Raw genomic sequence first — 21,444 nt, forward strand, 5'->3', positions numbered from 1 at the left:
CCATAACATTTTAATTGGACGCCATTCTACATGTGATCGTAAGATCGTTCGTGAAATCCCAATGACGTTACAGAAGACCTTCTGTGAGATTTTATTAAAAAAAACACGCAAACAAGCAACAAAACAAGCACGGGCCGCCCTTGAACGCTGTGCCGAGCACACTTACGCATGTGAATCTATGAAATGAAAAAAACGTAGGCAACGTCATGGTTAAAAGAGCCACGCTTACGCATTGCCTACATTCATGGAAGCCGGCTTGTATTCCTCACGCACATGAGTCCATCATGATCTACATGGGATACATTGTAATGGGTAAAGGCTGTCTGGGGCTCATCACATGACCTTCTAGTAGTGGTGAGGTCACCTCACAGCTAGAAGGTCATTGGTTAGTTGGGGGTCAGGTGGGTTATTCCCCAGGCTTTTCTGTGTGGAGTGTGCATGCTTTTCCTGTGCTCTTATGGGTTATCTCTGCAAATAACCACACAAAATTCACTACTCAAGTAAAAATAGGCATTAAATGACCCCATAAGGTACCCAATCATAAGACATTTAATTCAATGAATCAAAATATACTTTATTGCTGTGATGTTAACATGGAATCATGACGTTAAATACTTTAGTTCTATGTGTCATATCATTCAACACACACGACTCATGTGTTACAGTGTTCAGCTTCTGTAACCCCCAAAATGAGTCACAAAACAGTTTGGTGCACAATAGCGAAGTACGGATGCACACAACCTAGGGTGTGTCTAATGTGTTGACGGACAGTCAAATAAAGTCTGCAAAATGATTTCACAAGTAGATTGCGCTTTACATTGTGTATCCACCAAGGCACAATGGCCTTCCCAAAGAGGTTTGAATCCAGAATATTCCATTGAAGAAGAAACAGGTCATAACAGTGGAAGTCATTTCAGAGAAAAGATGTACGAATTATTTTGAGATTACTTCTTTGGAAACCTGACCAAGAAACAGTTTGAGATTGTTGGAGGGAATAAAACATGAGATTCCTATTTACACAAATGAATCCTTTCACATATCATTTAGAACGTTTTTAGATTAATTTGAAAATATGTATGCTGTTGAAACCTATTTTGTTGCCAGATGTCTTCCTTTAAAATGTTTATGTCTTTGTAATAAACTATTTTCACCACATTTATGGTGCAACCTGGTGGTTAATCCACTCAATGTTAATTCCAGTCTTCATCCAAAAATGTTAACTTTTTTTAATAAAACCTAACTTTTTGGCAATCTCCACATTAAAATGATAAAAAGCAAGGATACACAACATACAACAACTCGTGATTTTCACCTGGCCATTTCATTACTGCCAAACGCTGGCCCGAAACACAAAAAAGATTCAATAAAACTGTAACCAACACCAAATATACATCCCGAATCATCCTCCGTTATCAGTGTATTTATCATGAGCAGCATTTGCACAACTTGCTCCAACAGTCTAAAAACACATGGCTGTTCGATCATCGTCACTGGAAACGTCTCTGCTTGCCTCGGCGCTGGAGAGACCCCTGGTGGACACATGAAGTAAACCCTGTGTTTGTCATCGCAGCAGGTCTACGCAGTCCTCCAGTATCCAAGTAGTCCAGACCCAATCTGCCGGTTGTCCACCTGGCCGTCAGAATCCCTGTGATGACAGCATCCAGTCTCCATGGTTACCGGGTGTGAACAAGGTTGATGGGGGGAAAGGGGGGGGGGGCGTTCCAGTGGCTCAATGACACATCCTCAGAGTCATCTCTTTCTGAACACAGACAGACAGACAGACACACACATGTTCAGGCTGGGAGAACAAACGCATGGAAATTCCAATACGTGCAAAGACGAATATCTCCACATGCAAAGTCACATAAGTGTTGTGCATAAATTAATAAACTTGCCCAGAGAACTATTTTCAAATGTTTTAGAGTCCAGGTACATATCTCTCAGTCATGTGACCAGCGACAGTGTTCTGACAGTTGTCGAGATGTAAACAGATGTTTTGACCTCTGAAGGGACACTGCAATCCTCAATAGCTACAATGCTACAGCCTATATGGGTCAGACACTGAGTCAGGGCATTAGGGAAGCTGTACAATAACAATGTGTACATGCCTACCAATTCCTCCCCTGTTTGCTCTCTTGTTCCTGCATGAGAAATGCTCCTGTGACATAACTCTTTATTTAGAGGATCATTACTCCCAAACATTATCCAGACTTCCTATTTATCTTGCTTTTCTCCTCCCTCCCTCCCTCCCTCCCTCCCTCCCTCCCTCCCTCCCTCCCTCCCTCCCTCCCTCCCTCCCTCCCTCCCTCCCTCCCTCCCTCCCTCCCTCCCTCCCTCCCTCCCTCCCTCCCTCCCTCCCTCCCTCCCTCCCTCCCTCCCTCCCTCCCTCCCTCCCTCCCTCCCTCCCTCCCTCCCTCCAGTGCAAGGCCGCACTTGCAGTACGAATCTGCAGGCCACTATAAGGCCGAGGGAGGATTGAGATCAGCTCATATTGGGATGCGCAGTCTGCAGTGATCCACAGAGCTCGACCTAGTAACAGTGAACTGTCCCCACGGCATGAGGAAGGCCTCGCTACTGTGGATGGGCAAGGACGCTGAAGAAGAAATACGCCGGAATCACACCAATGCCGACACGACGCACCTTGCACCGCCAGTCCCTCATGGGAAAAGGGAACGAACCACAAGAGGCGTGATGAAAAAGAGGGATTTTCATTGGGTCGCTCGAAGAAGGTTTTCGAAAAACGCCTCATTCGGGTCATGCTGACTCCACCTGGTTTACTATCTGGGGCCAGACAGAGCTTCACAGTAGGCTGCTCTCCAACAGAACACCCTCGCATCTGCGTGGGTGGTGGCATTTACCCAGCCCGATCATGGGGATCTCTTATGATAATCTACAGAAAGGAGCCATTGTGCTGGAGCTTGTTTGCCAAGCTTGTTCTGGTCCCCCCCCCCCCTTCACCCGTGTTGGTCGTCGACTTGCGTTCTGTTTACAGAAGCCCTTTTGTTGCACTTTTCAGCTTGGAGAGGGGGCTATTTGAGGTGGTGTGCGAGTCAGAGGGAGCCCTGTGGGCCCGTCTGTGGATTGAAGAGCTATGGTGCTTCCATTACGACGGCCGGGGTTGCCATCGTGAAACGTGGAGAAAGGCTGCTCGGTCAGAGCGAGACCATGTCATCACTGTCAGCAATATGAGGTTCTTTATGTACGTCGACGTCGGCCGAAAGAGCGGGGTTGGAATCGACGGGAACGACACGCCTGCACTCTGATCTTTTCCACTTCCCTAAAACATCATTTCTTAACCCAGGTGACACTTCCTGACTGAACGACGGTACTCCAGGTGGCCTCAGACGCCAAACTCTTTAGCAGTCCTCTAACAAAACGGGGCCGGGACAACGAAAAAAAAAAGACCACCGCTTTTACCTTCTCACAATGCTACTCGACCCGCCAGAAGCCCGCAGTGTGTGACGCCGTCCCATACTCACCAAAGGCTCCAGCTCCTTGCGGTCTATGAGGTTGAGTTCCGTGCCAAAGAAGTAAAAGTGCTTGTAACAGGTGTTGACATGTGCCTCTGCTCCCATGACGATGATGCGGTCAAAGTGATGGATGTAGACGTGAACGAAGACCCTGAAGAGACGACACAGGATCTTCTTACAGATCTGGATGAAGTTCTTGGGGAAGGGGATACCTGAGGGGGAGAGAGAGAGAGTTAGTGCATAAGTTCTGGTGCATATATAATAAGGGCCACGGGGGCCCAAATGAAATACTGGCCATCTGGAAATACCATGGCTCAAATCCTCTCGGTATAACGCACAACGATCCCATAGACTAATGTGTTTTGACATATGTATGTCGAATGCAGGGAAGTGACTTAGTAATGCACGACAACGGGCAACCAGCACCAGCGTTGACAGAACAGGGCTAGCACTGGCCCGGAATCTGACGACGCCATGTTCGGTGAAATCTGTAAAAACAGGATGCCCTCTTTTTACCGAGGCCTTTGGCACATTCCGGATGAAATTTGGTGTTCTTTCACCATCACCACTTTCACTTACCCATTCCAGCATTGGACATTGCTGTGTTATCGTATTTGGCATGTGTGTTGCTTAGAAATAACTTGGTTGGAAGGCGAATTCTTTGCATTGTCTCCGTAGTAGGCTTGTATGTGGGTAGAGTGGGTGTAATCGTTGTAAAAGATCCAGTGTCTTAAAAAACAGATATATGGCACTGTTGCACCACGCACAACATTAAAATAAAGTTGTTGCTGTCTTTCTGAATGTGACACAAACGTATGAGTGAAATGAAAACGTATGAGTGTTCTCATTCTGCCCATCACAGTTACCAGCTCACCAACAGAGACAACTGCCAAACAAAGTCCTGATGAACATACCAACAAATCAACGTTGTCTCTGTGGTCTGCCAATCATTGTTTTAATCACTTTACCCCAAAGGATGCACCTTCAGATCAAACGTACTCAGATATTAAAGTACACTCAGCGCGTTGGTTTTTTCCCCCCCCCCACACAGAGATTTTCTGACAGGCAGGTGGCATCAAAGAGCACAGTCGTTTTTTGTGTGTGTGTTTGTGTGTGACCGACTCCCAGTCCTCATGTCGTCCTTTCCTTTCAGCTCCCCGGAAAGCCAGAAAACTGTCTGCTCTCACTCTGCCAAGCCCACTTAGCCTTCCTAAGAGAGACTGGCATTGCCCTTAACCTCATTGGCGAGGAGGTTACATAACCAACCAATTAGCAATGGCGCCTCGTCACGCTTCCCTCCCAATCACGTCTCGGCGGTTAGGTTCAGGGACGTTTTAGGGACGCACTATTAAACAGGGCCTCACGCAACACGTATATATCCGTTACACTTGTTCCGGACACATTACCAGCTGCCCTGAAGGCCTCACACGCGGTACGGACGGACAGACAAACCAAAGTGACTCAGCAGCGCACCTGGCCTCCTTCAAACCCGACATAACATGTCTTTAAGTCATGTGGTCTCCACCACAGGAACCTCTCAAGGTTGCGAGTCTACGCCGCGCTGGGTGGAAGAGACGGCCGTCTCATTCTCAGTCAATTATACGGCGAGTGTTGATAGAGTGGTGGTGTTTACCGTCTTATTACGGGCTGTGTTGACTGGCAATGCCAGACGCATGGAAAAATGACTGAACCAATCCAAACATAGGACATAAGTGTGTACACAGTCTGGATGAACGAGTTCGCTGGCCGCTTATCAAAAACACAGAACACTCATAACCCTCCAGCGAGTGGGGCTGCATCCTCTTGTAAAGCCAGACGGCAAAACCGTAGCCCCATCAACTATGAATGTGATAACGTGACGCGCTCACTGGGGTTCCCAGGGCGTGTTACATCATCGGGAGCACTCTCTTCTCCCCCCCCCCCCCCCCTCCCCCGACACGGTCGCAACTCGTCCAGGCTCCTCCTCACTGTTGTTGTGAGCTCCAGTCTGCCTCACGCCCGGATCCACGTGCCCGAGTGCAGCACGGCCACAAGGGGGAGGTGAGGGGGGGGGGGGGGGGGGGTCGGCGGAGAGAATGAGAAAGGGGAAAAGAAGGAAGGAGGGTATGGAGAAGAGGAGAGAGCAGGCAAACGAGGAGGGGATGAATGGAGGGAGAGGAGAAAAAGGGTGGAAGGGGGGGGGGGGGGGGGGGTGAGGATGGCGGGCAAAGGAGAGGGGTGGGGGGGGGGTGAGGCTGGTATGGCCGGGGGGGGCTAAACAGAGAACTTTCCTTCCTACCAGGAAGCAGTGGGAGAAGGAAGGGTGCCGGAGTGCTGTGGAGAGAGGCAGGAAGAGGTCAAAGGGCGGCGCTACTATGAAGAGTCCGTCTGCACCCTAAGGCTGGCCTCGGCCCCCCCCACCCCTCCCTCTCCCGACACTAGTCCCATCCTCCACCCCCTTCCCTCCCGCTAACTCCGTTGACTATCTTTGCATTGCATTTTGTAGGGGATTATTTTCGCATTATTTGAAACAAGTTTAGTGTATCAAAAGGTACCAAATGCCACACAGCAAATACTGAGCCCAAACAGTATTTCTCCTACTCCCAGGACAGTGGTTTCCACGATAGGTCACCCTGACACTCAGTTAACCCATTTGGGACTTGACTTAGCAAAATCCAGGCATCACTACTGTGACCTTGATTTCACACGAAAGACGGTCACTGACCCATACTCAGACTATCTTTTGCATGCGCGCGTGTGTGTGTGTACGTGCATGTATGTGTGTGTATGTGTGCATGTAGGCCTCTGTGTGCGTAGACAAGTGTGTACGTGTCGTTCCAGGGTGAGATCCATTAGGAGAGAGGTCTCCAGATACCGCACAGGATATCAGACCCCTCTCATAGCCAGGGCCCGAGAGAGAGAGAGAGAGAGAACAGGAAGTGGCGTGGTGGAGAGGAGAGACATTGTCTGCAGTCGCAGACATACTATCCTGTACCACACGGCCCCCGAGAACAGCTCAACAAGGAGCTCAAGGTGAGGGAAGAAACAGTAGGAAGTTGGCACTTGTAACAAAACATAATAGGAGGAATACAAAAAAAAAAACCGAGTGGGTTCAGCGGAACATGGATCATATTAAAGTAAAACTGTCAATCAGTATCAGAAAGGGGTTTTAATCGCCATGAAAGTTTGCACAGACAAGGAATTTACTTTGGCAGGAAGGTGCATACATCATGTGTGTATATTATTATATGTGGACTCACTGGCGTCTGAGCCACCTCAGAAAATGATGTACCACGTGATTCTATTATACGTTTGTCTGTATGTTGTCTTTCAATCTATGTACCTAGTAAGTGTCCGAAATAAAGCTTATGACGATGATGAAACAAAGCAACAACATTTGTTTTTCTCGAAACGTAGCATTGACAGTATCAACACGGGTCCAGCCACTGGTTCAACAAGAGACACAATGAGGCAGTCGACCTTGTCGCTGTCTATGCCAACCTGTACAGTCAGGCAGTAGAAGAATCCATTTGAGCCTGGCACCAGCACATCAACAGATGGTGTCTTTGTCAGGGATAGTACAGAGCACAGGGAGCCAATCACAGGAGGCGGGCCACCACAGTGCCAAAACAGAGTAGCAATGGTCTGGGATTATGACCTTGTTAGTTGTACTTTGTATGGATTTATCTAAGCCTGTTGATGGGGATCCACATTTTTCCAGTTTGAGAAGATTTATCTGAGCTTTTGGTTCCAAATGATCTTGGCTGATCTTTCTCAAATGCAAAAATTGATATGACATCCTGTATAAAAGCTAGCTTATATAAAACTCTTTTGTAGTATAAAATCTTTGCTCATGACATCGCCATCAAACCTCAACATATCAGCTCTTTATACGAGAGTTACTTGAGGTCACGTTCACAAAACGTCGGAAATCCATCGTTTTATTCTCAAATCAAAAAAAGGCATTTACGAACGTCCATTCATGAGGAAGTAACTGTGTGTTTGTTATGATAGTGACTAAGCTAGGAGTGGAGTGCTGCTCGGGGCTAGGGCACTGTGATGCTGCTGCTGCTAGCTCGCTGCCTCACTGGGTTCACGTCCTGGCCACACTCAGCATGGAGGCACACACACACACACACACACACACACACACACACACACACACACACACACACACACACACACACACACACACACACACACACACACACACACACACACACACACACACACACACACACACACACACACACACACACACAGGGTAATGAGTACCTCTGTAAATGGATAATGAGAGGACAGACGTTCTGGGTAGTCATTATTAGGAGATTACTGGGCCTGTCCAAATGGAAATAGAGAGAACATAGCAGCCCATCTATTCAGTGTGTTTGGCTTCTGCGAGGACCAAGGAGGGCATTTGGGAAGACATGAAAATCTTTCTCTCTCCCAGTTCACTGGCCAACCCCACGTTCGACGAAAAAAATAAATAATAGCATACGCGGTCCTCACAAGAGACGCCAGGATATATTTACTTTTCTCTCCAGAACAAGAGGAGTAGAGAACGGAGCACGGATGGGAGCTGGCCGTTCTGCTTCATTACGTCTGTTCGTTACGCTGCTTTGGGGGCTCCAGACTTCCCCCGAAGCCCAGGGCAGATCACATGCACGTACGCGCAACAAATCCCTATGCGTCGTGCGCTCAAAACACTGAGGGGAGTTTCCGTATTCAGTTAATGAGTTTAGTTCGGGCTTAGGGTATCACAGGTATACTGTTTCGTTAAGAACAACATCCTCTTAATGGTCATGGGCCGACTCCACACGTCTAGAAAAGGTTTTAGAAGGGTCACGAGGGTTCTCCAGGTGGTACGACACAGGAAGTCCCATCCCGCGTCAGGAAGTGACCCCACCACGGGGCACCTGAAGCCGACAAGAGTTGTGACAAAGCTGCTCTTTCCTGCAACATGAACTTTGACCCCTGCCGCCCCGGATCGAACTGACTCTAATCCACAACGCCCATGTTTCAGGACTGACAAGAACCAGGACAAGAACCAGGACATTTTGATTTCCTGTTAAAGACTTATCCATGGGCCTGGGAATAGTCATTGTGGATCACCGATAACAGTAGGCCCCCAAAACAAGACAAGCTTTATTCAGGAACCCGAGAAGACCTTTATTATAATACAGATCCATCTTAGCCGAGGTCTGCCTCCAAAGCAGGCTCCAAACAGACCAGATGAGAAGAGTGCAGATGATAGGGTCTGTGAACGCACGTGTGTTTCACTAAACCTTCCTTAATCCTCTTCACCGATGCAAGCCCAAAGACTCCTGAATCTTGGCCTGCCTTGTGGAGATGGAAACCTGAACATGCACTTGAGCCAACAAACGTTAAAACAAATAAACCACTCTCCAGCTGCTGACCGGACTCCCTAACTCCTTTTCATTTTAGCGACCTCAAACCCTTTGTCTCACCTCGTGTCAAAGACTGTCAGAAAGCCATATCGTCTCTCCCCCCAAGACGTGAACCCTTTGAGCCTCGTCAGGTTAAGGTCACCGCTGCGGTTATCTGCATCGCCCAGAGTAACTCTAAACCCCAACCCTGACACCAACACCTTCATCTTCGACCGAGACAAAGAACACAGGCCGGACACGCGTTACTGCCAGCCCAGCTGAGACCAGGGGCAAGTTGAATGTGCTGCACTGGGCGGCGCGCTGACTCTGCGTGGGTTTCCGGCGCCTGAGGTGAGACAGTGATATCTCACGTGTGTGTGTAGGTTCGATCAAGGGCGGGCGGGGTTTTGTAGTAGCAAAAGGGTAAGGAAAGATCTAGAAACAACCAGAGATCCATGAACATTCCCGGCTTATGGTAATCCCTTCCTGATGACTATTCTAAGAGGTTTAACCCTCCCCTGGTGGTCGTCCCCCCCCCCCGTCCCCCCCCCCCCCACACACACACACACACACTCTTTCTACTGACCTAGTAACCTGGACTAACAACACACACAGGCTACTTCCTGTCTGGCGTCACTGACGACATACACAATCCATAACGAGGAGGGGGGTTCGTCACAGCCCAGACCAGCTCCTTATTACGTCTCAGTACCAAGCCAGAGTGCGTGGCCAGAGTCTGTTCCTCCTCAACCAGGCACTGGTGAGGATGACGCCAATAACTTCACAATTCAACTTTTGTAACATCGAGGGTGTGTAGGTGGCATTCGGGCCTGTTCCTTGTTGATTTACTGGATATGTTCAATAAAACATGGGCTACAAACATCACATGTAGGAGGAGGAGGAGGAGGAGGAGGAGGAGGAATGTGACTGTGCATGTGGAGGGATTAATAATTCATGTCTAGCTGACAGCACACAGGGAACTTAAACAGGAGGGGGGAAACAGAGACAACAAAGAAAGAAGAACATAGAGAGAGAAGGACAGAGACAGAGAGAGACAGAGACAGAGACAGAGACAGAGACAGAGACAGAGACAGAGACAGAGACAGAGACAGAGAGAGAGAGAGAGAGAGAGAGAGAGAGAGAGAGAGAGAGAGAGAGAGAGAGAGAGAGAGAGAGAGAAGGAGAGAGAGAGAGAGAGAGAAGGAGAGAGAAGGAGAGACAGGGACAGCGAGCTCGCACTAGCTCGTGACTCAGGTGCTCCGCGTGGCTGCAGGGTGTGAGAGACTAGCCGGTCTCGGGTTTCGCCGTGGCCACTGTGACTGCTGGGAGCCCTGCCGGCCCCTTCAGAGATCAGGTGTCCCTGCATAATTCACAGACTGGAGGGTGATACCGTTTCCAGCCAGCGATAGCCGTGATCTTCTCCATCACGACGAGCAGTGACCCCGGGGGCCCCAACACACCACGCATTAACCACGACATGAAGGCCTCTCACGTCATGGCATCAGTGCGATGGGGACTGAGGCTCTAATTCTCCCTCCAGCAAACAGAGGATCTAATCCCGCCTTTGTTTCTATGCCCATGGGACAGGCAGCAGTGGCACGCGGTACTTCATCAAGCGAGGGGAATTGTGTTTTTGCGGGAACAACAAAAATGACAGTGGAACAAGTCGATATGTGTATGTAAGCGGCTTACTTATTAATGGCAGGAGATCCCTTTCGCTCACTCGCAAGTAAACAACTTTGGATTTGGGACCTTGTGACCGACAGTAAGCCACCGTAAACACGGCTTCTCAGCCCGCTGCTTAAGAAATGGGTGTTATGGGCCGCATCGCACCAAATTAACTGTTTAAAATACAACGTGCTGACAATCTGGGCTAAGTTACGCAGGGCCACTCAAATCCAAATGGGCTGTCGCTGCTTGTCGATATTCTTTTCATTATTATTATTCTTATCCAGAGCGACTCACAGCAAGTACAGGGACATTCCCCCCCGAGGCGAGTAGGGTGAAGTGCCTTGCCCAAGGACACAACGTCATGTGCACCGGCCGGGAATTACTAGCCCGATGCTCTCCCCGCTCGGCCACCTGACTCCCCACCTAGTCCCCGTTTGAGACGATACCCTCAGTTGGGACTGAGGTTGAGAGGTCATCTTCTGACCCCTATGTGCTGTGTAGCCACCCTACATACCTACAATTGAGAGCTTAACAGACAGGTCAGAATTGTGAGAGGTTGTCCAATGGGCGTGATCTTTAGGTCTGGTCCACCTGTCTTCTGATGCTAGCAGTGAGCGTGCGGAGCCTTCCTGAGCAACGCGAGTGTGTTCCTGGCTAAGCCACGGAATACTGAAAGCCACGGATTACGGTTGCATTTACTGGAATTGTATCTTAAATCAAGGCATTTGTAATCCGAGGGCAGCTTTGACTGCATACGCAACGACGTTTTAGCCGTTTAAAAACAACAGGCGATGTCGTCACTGCGCCGTCACGGCTGGCGAACATAGTCATCATCGTCATACGTCTTGGAGCATTGTTTGGGGGGGGCGGCGGGGGGGTTCAGCTCACCTATGCTGGTGGGGAAGATGTCTTCGTTATTAATCTGCACCTCGATCCAGTCCATCAGCAAGTTCATATACTTGGGGGCCGGGAGGGCGGTGGGCTTCTTGAACTTGCGGTCGTCCTGCCAGCGGTACTCGTACCTCGGGCCCCCGGACATGACGGGGCAGCTCTCCTCCGTGCAGAACTCGCACACGGTCCCGTAGATGAGGTTGATGCGGTTGAAGAAGTCCACCACGTGCACGGCCACCCAGTCGTTGAGGTCCTCGCCGTGCGGCAGCTGCACGGAGGCGCGCAGGTCCACGCCGGAGCTCAGGGACGCCTGGGCCTTCTTGTGCAGCTCGAAGCGCTGCGTCCCCGGCTCAAACTTGCGCTTGGGCCGGAAGGTCTTGTCCTTGTTGAAGACCTGCTTCAGGGCGATGGACATGTCGACGGGGAGTTGGGGCTGGGGTAAAGGGAGGAGGAGGAAGGCGGGAGGGCTGGGGAACAAGTGGGGCTTGTCTGCAGGCCGTGAGGACCCCAGGGAGGAGCGGCAGGTACCAATAGTCCCTGTGGGATGAGGCCGTCACAGGAGATGAGGCTGCGGTTGTCAGTGTTAGCGTGATGGTTGTTCTAGGACATTCTCCTATGGAAAAAAACAAAAAGGAGAGTTTTCTAAAAACATGTGGTTCTCTCAGGAAGTGAGTGTATTATGTATTGCTCTAATCCACATCTCTGATTCTATTGCCTGTAGGAACACAAAAAGGGGAGTTTCCACAGACCCCTTGCATTCAAACTGTTAAAAAAGTGACCAAGTTCAGACAAGATACTTTTGCGAGGTGAGTAGCTCCATTACTTTCATGTTGAATGATTATGATTTGGATCGAATCATTTTGCCAATACAAAGTCAAAAGCTTGGCCAGAACAATCTCTTTCCCTTTCCGACAGCCTACAAAACAGGCATGGTGTTGCGGCCTACAAAACAGAAGTGCACTGTGCGCAAAAATGGTAAATCTAGGGTTTCCCCCGGCTGATATCTATGACCAGATCCTGTTCCCACTTGTCCAAACCCGGCACAATGGATGATTCGAGCATGATGTCAGTGCGGAAAGAGAGGCCGTCAGGCCTGTCGACACTGCATTCACGCTCAAAACACCAGAGGCTCGGTGATCGAAAGTGTCATTAGTGCAATACAAAACAATTGCAACTTCCTCAAGTGTGGTGTATTAGGAAGGCAAATAGAGCCCAACGCGCCACTTCGGGCCACATCACTGGGGCCCGCAGATGAGGATGCAGTCAATGGATGATTCTAGCATGATGTCAGTGAAAAAGAATGGCTGTCAGGCCTGTCAACACTGCATTCATGCTCAAAAAACCAGAGCCTTTGTGATAGAAAGTCTCATTAGTACAACACAAAACGTTTCAATTGCAACTTCCTCAAGTGTGGTGAACTATGACGGCAAATGTAGCCCAACGCGCCACATCCGTGGGGCCAGCAGATGAGAATGCTGTCTGACCGGATCTGAACCCTGTCGACAATTCTATTTCGTTTACGTCTACGATTGCTTTACCCCGGGCCGAAAACGACCCTCGTCTCTCTTTGTCTTTCCCTCCTTCGTGTGTGTGTGTGCACAAGTCTTGACTCTTGACAGGAAATCAACAACTGAGCTGGTCTGGGGACTGCACAAACACCAGGAGGGACTCTTCATCCGTTTGGAGCTCGGACATTTTTTACAACATACGGGACAGAGATTTACAGCCTCCTCCTCGTTCAAGAGGTCATACGTAGACGTAAAAAGGGGGCGGTGACATACATGGTCAATACATCCTGTGTTTAGATGAGTCTGGAGCCTAATTGAAACATATTGGCGTGGCAGGTCACTCTCGTTTACTCTTATGGAAACCCTGTTAACTAAGTAAAGGGTTGAAAGAGGATGCAGTCACAAATCACATAACATGCCATTCTAGATCGTTCTTGGAATTAACAGTACCCAATGGTCATTGCTCCCCAAATTAGCTTTCGGTCTTTAAACAGTAGACCACAAAACCTCTCAAGATGATAACCATTTCCCAAACCTACACAGATCCTGAATGACCTGAAATACAACATTTCCTTAACCCAGACAAGTTCCTGGTTAAACTTAGGACAGACAATGAATTCCCTTGTGCCTTTTACTCAAGCAATGCCGACTGGCTAGTTCACTATATCTTCTGTGTTCATCACACTGTCCTTCTAACAACCATGGCTAGACTCCAGCAGTGACTCACTCCACCACAAAAATGGATGCCTTTCAGTGCAAAAATCAAAACTTCATTCACAAAGTTTCCTTTCTTCAACATTGCCCCCCCCCCGTGAAGTTCACATGTGACCACCAATGATGCTGATGACGGATTGGACATGGATCTGTGACTGGCGAGAAAAGGAAGTTGAACGTTCATTCAAAAGGCTTGCCGAGGGAGAAGAATGTCTCGTGTCATAAAAAAAAGGAAACATTTGAGTTGACTACTGGGAGGGCCTTCTGTAGAGGAGTCCTATAAATCTTTGATGCCTCCACTGGGACTGATGCTCTTATGGGTTAAAAGAGGCCTCTTCCGACCCCCTCCTTCTCCCATCCTTAAAAAACTGATATCCCCACACACAGATCTCTCTTGTACAGTTTCGGCTCTTTAAATAGACGGAACACAGGATCATCAAACATTTACTGGGTTAAAAATTCCAAATGCAAGCCTGCAATACGTTGTCGGACGTAAAAATGAGGACGGAATGAAAGTCGTGATTCGTTTGGGTTGAAACGGATCTGGTGTGGTTGTTGCCCCAAGTCCTTCGAGCCTTCTTCGTCAAAGCGTAGATATCTGCCTTCCCTTGACTTGGTAAAGACCTAATGAAGTAGGCTACATTGTACAGTATACATGCAATCCATGCCAGAGGTTATCAGGAGAATTCTAAACCACTTGCACTTACAACTGGAATCATTAAATAATAATAAATAAAAAGAGCAGACAGTTGAACCCTACCAAAGACAGAGATGAAAAGATGGCTCCCAATAAGAGGTAAGATATGTGTTCACAGTGAGTCAATGTGAGTCTTCACTGGGCCAAGGAGGAAGCAGGTAGATTAGCCGACTCCTATTCTCTTCCCTCTGTCGGGCAGGGGATAGGATCGGTTGGTGCGCCATCTCAATCAGCCATTGATCCTGGATATTTCCCAACGTGCTAAACAACCAACTATAGCCTGCCACGAAGAACCAACGAGCCATGACTGTCCTCACATACCAACAGAACGCTTAACCCTTTCAACCTCTGCCGAGTCATGTCTTCAAAAGGACCACTGGCAGCCACTGGTGGTTGTAAAGAAAAGTCATAAACATTCCAGGGAGGGCACAGCCCTGGGGAGGGGGGGTGGAGGCTGTAAGGGTTGGATGGTGGTCGTGACAACCCTGGTTCTGTATACATTTACATGTTGTCATTTAGCAGGCGCTCTTATCCAGAGCGACTTACAGTAAGTACAGGGACATTCCCCCCGAGGCAAGAGTGAAGTGCCTTACCCAAGGACACAACGTCATTTGGCACGGCCGGGAATCAAACTGGCAACCCTCTGATTACTAGCCCGATTCCCTAACCGCTCAGCCACTGACTCCCCTGTATGAGCCACGTTTGTTCCGAGCTCCTTGGGATCACACAGGAGAGGTCCTCTTCCCCATGGTTCTGTGTGTGGTCTGTCCTACTGAGTCACCCCCAGCCCACACCCTCCTCGCGGCACCGCTTACGCAGGGGCCCCAATCTTCATCAACACGGAGCATCCACCCCCCGTCTAGCTAGGGGTCCTCGCCCTTCTCCGACCCCAGGTTGGGCGGTGGTGTACCGGGGGGGGGGACCGTTAACGGCGCGGTGTCACCAGTACTCCACAGAGCAGGGTCGGGAAGGACCCCCGCGCCTTGCGAGGGAACCCATGTGAGGAGGGTCACCCACCCTGCTGTGCCAGATTACACTGCTCTATCAGAGGGGTCAACAGCTGGCTTGGAGTGACATCTGGACGCAGAGATAAAAGCCGTCTCCGGTTAATGCCGCCTTAAACCTGCGATTTTTTTTTACCACTCATTCCTATAGGAAGGGAAGAACACCAAAGCTTTGGAGTAGAAGTCCGACAGAATGAGCCGCCATATGCCTCTTAAAAACAACCATGTATCCCACTTCAGGGTTCTGAGGATTAGCGTGAATGCATACTATTGGAGAGGGACCCAGAGTGCATGATGCTTGGTTTGAGTCTGTCTTAGGCTTTTGTTGTCTGTGACACTAATTGCGCCGGGTTAGGATTAGGGTTAGCCCTAACCCTAACCCTAACACAGCACAAGAGCAATGGCTCAGCTTTAGTTGCGGCAGGACATTTTCATTCTTGCATTCGGAACACAGGCATGGCAACAGAACGTGCAATAGCGACAGAGGAAAATTATGGTTACTTTGAAGTTATCAACAAACGTTGATTTTTCATGTAGCTTCATAAAGCACTGAACAGCATACAGTATTGATGTACACATTATTGATAAAACAACCTTGTATATCTACAGTTGCATGAGATTGGTGTCAATTTAAGGGTGACTTGAAATGCCATTGATATACTACAAAATAACCCTCCAGTGTCTACCAGAGGTGACAGAATGCCCTACATACAGTATAAACTTTCATGAGCTGTTTCACACTGAGCCCACAGTCAGACTAGTCAATGTTTAACTTGGTAATCTGTGATTTGCAAGCACCATAGTTTAGGAGTGCAGACACAAATCCATTTTCATTCCAAGCGCTCAAAGCTGGTTTCTTGAACAATTAACTTCTACTGGGATATTCAATTGAAGAAAGGAGACGACTGCAGGTTGAAGTAGCCTAGTCTATTGAATATTCTTAGGACACGCCATTAATCTTTCAACACTGTGTTCTAAATCGAAACTGTGCGTTTCTGAAGGTTTTACTTGCCTTTTGAGGGTCTGGGTGAAGCTGGGTGCTTTCCATGTGTCTAAAGGTGCTTTCCCTTCTGTTTCACCTTCCCTAGGTGAGTTCACTGCCAGGTTCCAGCTTTTCTGAGGGTGTGGCCAAGTTTTTAAACTTAAGGAAGTTTTACTTCCATCACTGACTGTGAATAATGAATGGAATGCATGTTGATGTAGCCTACTTTATGGCATCTACATGTGCATCTAGTGTGGCTGCATTGAATTCTTGTGCATCACGATGATGCGAGGCAAGATTGCTAAATGCCCCATCTACATTCGTGCACTTTAGATAGGCCTACTCAAAACAGTATGAGGTGTTTGGGCAGAAACAGGCTGAATGAAATAGCACGAGGAAGCATGTAAGAGAAACCGCGAAAGCCCCCTGACCTCATTACGTTTGCTAGGACTAGATGAGGAGTTCAAGACACCCCTGTGAGCCAACAAAGTCATGTTGAGAGGGTAAGACATCAGCTTCCCTCAACATCCAGGGCTGGTCTAGTGTACACGGCAATTACCTACACAGTCAATATGGATTTCCAAAATCCCGAAGAGATAAAACAACAGCACACAGAAAGAACCCCAAGTTTTTCAGAAAACATTGTTACAGACGACGGGCGTAGAGTTTGGGGGCTGCTTCTGGCAAAGAGTAGCCTATCCTACAAAAAGTTTAAATGGTCCGAGTGAAATCTGGCTCCCTACGAAAGCTTTTTGGCTACTCTATTTCACCCTATTCAATAAAATTTCAAAACACTCATTTACAATTCATAAAATATATTTTTCTGTAATAAACTAGACACCGGACAGATATCTTTCTGCTTGTCAATTCCGTCCTGCTAAACCTTCTACTACAATAAAAAAATAGTATACTATCTACCCTTCCGACACTGTGGAACATGTGCGCTATTAATCCTGAAAAGGGTGAAAGACAATTATTGAAAAAATGATCAAGGACTGAAACTTTGGCACCAATAGCCATAGGAATGCATGTGGTGGACAGTCAACATTTACAACTGAAAAACTTCCCTTTCACACAGTAGGATAGGCTATCTCACTTACCTCGATAATCCGTGAGTTTCTCTACATTCATCAATGTGCCCGCTCCCAGGTTTTGAACTAGGTTTCAAAATACCCGAAATACGCTGATCTAGGGTAGATCTACAATGCAAGCCAAAACCAGATGTCATGAACCAATAGAAGAGCCTTCGTCTTATTTCGTTGTTATCCTAGATTTGTAGTAGTAGTTTACCGTTGTACAAGAAAGCAGATCCTCTTTCGTCTCTAGACATGCAACAGGAACTGAACATTTTTATTATGGATCTATTCACTATGGTAAATCCCTTAGGGCCACGAAGTGGTCTAGTCTATACACAACAACGCCATCTAGTTGACAAACTTGTCAACTGCATGATTCAAAGCCTTTGAGGACACTGGAAAACTATGAGTTATGAGTCACTATGAGTGACAATTGTATATCGTTCAAATTAGCATACATTTTGCAGTCGTTCTACAGATGTATACCTTTATTGGAGAACATCGATACATCATGTACGTTGAGGGCAGCGTGAGCAAGATAAACATAATTGCACAAATCAACTGTTGCAGATAATGGTGTTGAAAAGATCAAGTTGCACTTAGGTAAAGCCTTGAACTTGGTCGGGATACTAGGTAGCATTCATTCATCATACTTTCAAACCAATCCAATTTTTATTTTATAGGCAATAAGGGATTGCATCATGGGAACATAAGGCAACTATGTTTGAAAAACAAACCAATTAGTTCCAGGTCCATTTCCCTTTTTGAATATGGCTTTGAAATATATCCTAATCCAACAGCCCTTTGAAATGTCCTTCAAAAGGTATCCATGCTCTACGACCCACCTTTAAACTGGACTGCAACAAAGTGACTAAACTGACTGACCACCAGTTCCAATTATTTCCAAATGTGTTGATCTGGAGGAAAAGTCCACAAACATACCTCAGGCATCTGCAACATAATTCAGTTAAAGCCCCCAAACTTGCTCTGATTTCAAACACGTAAAACTAGTGCACTGTGTTCAACTGGGATCAAATCCCTTATTTTATGCCAATAGCCTTCTCAAGATTAAATATTCAGCTTCAGAGTTCAATTAGTGTTAGGTTTGTAAATCCTTGACATGTAGACAAAATAATGGGGAAACCGTATATACTCCCAGTGTATTGCTACAATTCCAGTACTATATTTGTCATTAGGAGTGTACCAACTACCAAGAAAAGCAGCAGAGCTACATACATTTTCCACAAATGTGGTGTCTGAGACATCCAGCTTTGCAAGAAGAGTTTGACTGTAGTGTTGGTGAACTCATAGAAAGTGCGAGCCAATTGCAAACCTGATAACTTTGTCAAGTATATAAGTACTATACAGTTGCATAAAGTATATCATTACTATACAGTACTATGCAGTTGCATACCGTTTTCCCTAAATGCAGAGCTACAGAACGCATCCCTTCTGACTGAGCAACATTGTGGAAAGAGAACCTATGAACTCACTGGGGTGTAATGATGCAATGAGTCACAAGGCAACAAGTCACTCGTCAATGAGGCATAAATCAAATTGAGGATGTGAAATTATTTTAAGTGGAAATGTACAAAGGCAAAAGTTTCTTTGTGTTTGCTTGCATCTGTTGCGTCATATGGTACTGTATCAAATTGGACTGTATTGCAATCAATTGGAGAGGAAGCCAAAAGGCTATCGTGAACCCATGCCTTGTGTATAAATACAGTAGTGGGCTCTCACCTGAGGTTTACACCCATAAAAAAACAAACAAAAAACAAGTAAACAAAACAAAAACACAAATTGCATTCTACACGACAAACATCTCTGTTTAGAGGGTAGATTGGATTAGCTCTTCCAATCACAGGCCATCAATAGAGTCAATTCCTTTTAGAACGTCATACAGCTGCTTGGGTAAGATCACATAGCCCTCTCCCAGTGTTAAGTCCCTCTTCGCTCTCTGGAACTCTCCCACAGCTTTGAGTCTCTTCAACTGACGCTCCTGACGGCGGCACTTCTGCTGGGAAGTTTTGAGCTTCTTCCTCAATTTGTCCAGCTGTTCCTCCAGCTGCTCGATGCGTTTCTTCTGCTGGACAGAGTCCTCCACTGTGTAGTTGTGGTCACAGGTGACCGACATGCTGTGGGGCAGATCAGGGTTCTTCAACTGGGGCACAGCGGCGTCGGTCTCCTCTGGTTGCAGCCCCTGAGGCTCCAGAACCTGGGTCTCTTCTGAGTCTGAGAGAGGAAGGGTCAGATGGAAGTCCATTTCAGGTGTGAATGAGTCCTCCAGGGATTCTGACTATGAGAGAATACATGGAGGGACATGGGTCAAGTTAAATATTTTCTGTCAAATCTGTCAAAACTCTCCTCCCCCTCAGCTTAGCTATGTCAATTACCTTGATTTGTAATTTACTTAAACAAAAGAGTGAAGGCACTGCATTTTCTTTTAAAACTCTGTTGTTGCACTCTCGTTTGAAGCACTCTTTGGTGAAGTGCTGAGAACAGATATTGCTGTATTTTGTCGGTTTGAAGTTGTTTCGTCTCATTGCTGCAATCCATTTTCCACAGACGTCTGGTCGAGCTAGAGGAAACCTACAATAAATAAAACGAAAGCGAGTAAGAAACAAACTCCACACTCTGTATATAAATTGTGTTAAGTCTAAGATACAACTCATTAACAGAAAACAGCGAGGTAGGAAAATGTTGTATTATATTCAACCTTCACTGTAATATCTAGGCAATTTAAGTCTTATGTCAACGAGCTGTGTTACCATTAGCTGGCTGGCTAGAGCTAGCTATACATCACAAGCCAAAGCAAGTAGCATTGTACGCATGCAAAAGCCAGCTGACTTTTCCATTATAGCTTATCGGAAACTAGCAAATTAACTTACTTGTGAAATGAAATGTTTTTATCTTTGTGATATCTATTTTTACAACCATATGCAGAGCAGGACTGGACCATTGCTACAATCGCGAGTCGCTGACAAAATTGACAACTTTAGTGGCGTGTCCTTTCTTGTTTTCACGCTCTCAGTATAGCTAGCTAGCTAGCTAACTAATTGTCCTTCTTGGCGAGGTCCCTTCCTTCCAAATTCTGCTATGGCTGCAGTTGGGAGGAAGCCGGTTGGTTCAGAGTTATTCACATGATCAGATTTCCAAAATCTGATTTGCTGAAATCCTTTCCATTTGATCAATCAGAAATCAGAATAATGGGAACGTTATCAGGTGTAATGCTGGATTCGTTTTACTCAAGTAAGCCTATAATTCGTGTAATCAGAGACTAAACACATCGTCAAGTACAATTATAACAATAAGACGTACCATAATGGAATATAGATGACAGGATATAAGACAGTATATGCGTTTAAATAACAAAACTAAACAACATTTCAACACAGTAAAAGTGTTAGTGTGTTGATGAATGTACACAATGCACTGGTTATGGATATCACGGTAGGAATGTAGGTTCTGTTATTGGAATAACATTTTAGTTTAGTAGGAAACGAAAGACGAAGTGTTATTTAGTCTTACCAGCATTCTGTATCATTTGTCCACTGGGCGGTGATATAACACCATGCTTCAAACTCCAGAAGGATCTTTGACAAATATTGTATGGAGGATTACAGTAAATCTGAATCCTGCATCATATTCATTAAGATTGTACAGGCTTGGTCCGTTCTCTCAGGTTGTCATTTTTAAATCACCATCGAACACATTTAATGTATTGCCTGAAACCAAATGGCTATACTTCACTATTGATGAAATGATGTATGAGAAGGTCTGCAAACATAACCACGAATAGAACACTTGTACAATGTCAGCAACAGACATTTCTCAATAAGTAAATGGTTTCGTAACTATCTAAACAGAAAGTCAGACTGCTTTTCCAAGGGAACATTTTAATCTGAACTATAAATACTTAAGGACCAAATCCATGTAATTTCAAATTACCTAGACGAACAGAGAAGCTTAACTCCAAGGCTATTTATGTGGGGTTTTTTGCACATAAATTTGCATGTCTCTATTGACATGTAATTACTGTAATACCCACCTACATCGGGAATTAGT

General features: G+C 46.7%; 2 protein-coding genes across 3 annotated transcripts; both read right to left on the bottom strand.

The window, feature by feature from the left end:
- Positions 1 to 554: 554 nt before the first annotated feature.
- On the bottom strand, positions 555 to 17,645 carry LOC146220639 (MOB kinase activator 3B). 2 transcript variants are annotated; one of them, XM_084694128.1, is made up of 5 exons: positions 17,594 to 17,645; positions 17,404 to 17,502; positions 11,396 to 12,011; positions 3,480 to 3,682; positions 555 to 1,759 (listed from the first exon to the last, which is right to left on the bottom strand). In XM_084694128.1, the coding sequence occupies exons 3-5, from the start codon at positions 11,811 to 11,813 to the stop codon at positions 1,730 to 1,732; spliced, it is 651 nt and encodes a 216-aa protein (XP_084550254.1). In that variant the 5' UTR covers positions 11,814 to 12,011; positions 17,404 to 17,502; positions 17,594 to 17,645; the 3' UTR covers positions 555 to 1,729. The 2 variants fall into 2 exon arrangements, with proteins under 2 accessions (XP_084550254.1, XP_084550253.1); XM_084694127.1 differs by having other exon boundaries at positions 17,404 to 17,638.
- Positions 17,646 to 18,931: 1,286 nt separating this feature from the next.
- On the bottom strand, positions 18,932 to 20,490 carry thap1 (THAP domain containing, apoptosis associated protein 1). Its single transcript, XM_084693872.1, has 3 exons — positions 20,268 to 20,490; positions 19,773 to 19,968; positions 18,932 to 19,675 (listed from the first exon to the last, which is right to left on the bottom strand). Exons 1-3 carry the CDS (start codon positions 20,336 to 20,338, stop codon positions 19,238 to 19,240), a joined length of 705 nt encoding a protein of 234 aa, XP_084549998.1. The 5' UTR covers positions 20,339 to 20,490; the 3' UTR covers positions 18,932 to 19,237.
- Positions 20,491 to 21,444: the final 954 nt, after the last annotated feature.

This window comes from Hypomesus nipponensis, chromosome 27 (genome assembly GCF_054491055.1).
Source record: "Hypomesus nipponensis isolate SF chromosome 27, ASM5449105v1, whole genome shotgun sequence".
Taxonomy (NCBI): Eukaryota; Metazoa; Chordata; class Actinopteri; order Osmeriformes; family Osmeridae; genus Hypomesus; species Hypomesus nipponensis.

What these genes read in the sequence shown, in the direction of transcription:
- LOC146220639 (XM_084694128.1), bottom strand. Translation starts at nt 11,813, where the DNA reads ATGTCCATCGCCCTGAAGCAGGTCTTCAACAAGGACAAGACCTTCCGG. An exon ending in CATCTTCCCCACCAGCATAG is followed by an intron (nt 3,683 to 11,395) that starts GTGAGCTGAACC and finishes TCTCCCCCTCAG; the next exon opens with GTATCCCCTTCCCCAAGAAC. An exon ending in GCAAGGAGCTGGAGCCTTTG is followed by an intron (nt 1,760 to 3,479) that starts GTGAGTATGGGA and finishes GTCTGTGTTCAG; the next exon opens with AAAGAGATGACTCTGAGGAT.
- thap1 (XM_084693872.1), bottom strand. Translation starts at nt 20,338, where the DNA reads ATGGTCCAGTCCTGCTCTGCATATGGTTGTAAAAATAGATATCACAAA. An exon ending in AAAAACATTTCATTTCACAA is followed by an intron (nt 19,969 to 20,267) that starts GTAAGTTAATTT and finishes TATTTATTGTAG; the next exon opens with GTTTCCTCTAGCTCGACCAG. An exon ending in TAAGTAAATTACAAATCAAG is followed by an intron (nt 19,676 to 19,772) that starts GTAATTGACATA and finishes ATTCTCTCATAG; the next exon opens with TCAGAATCCCTGGAGGACTC.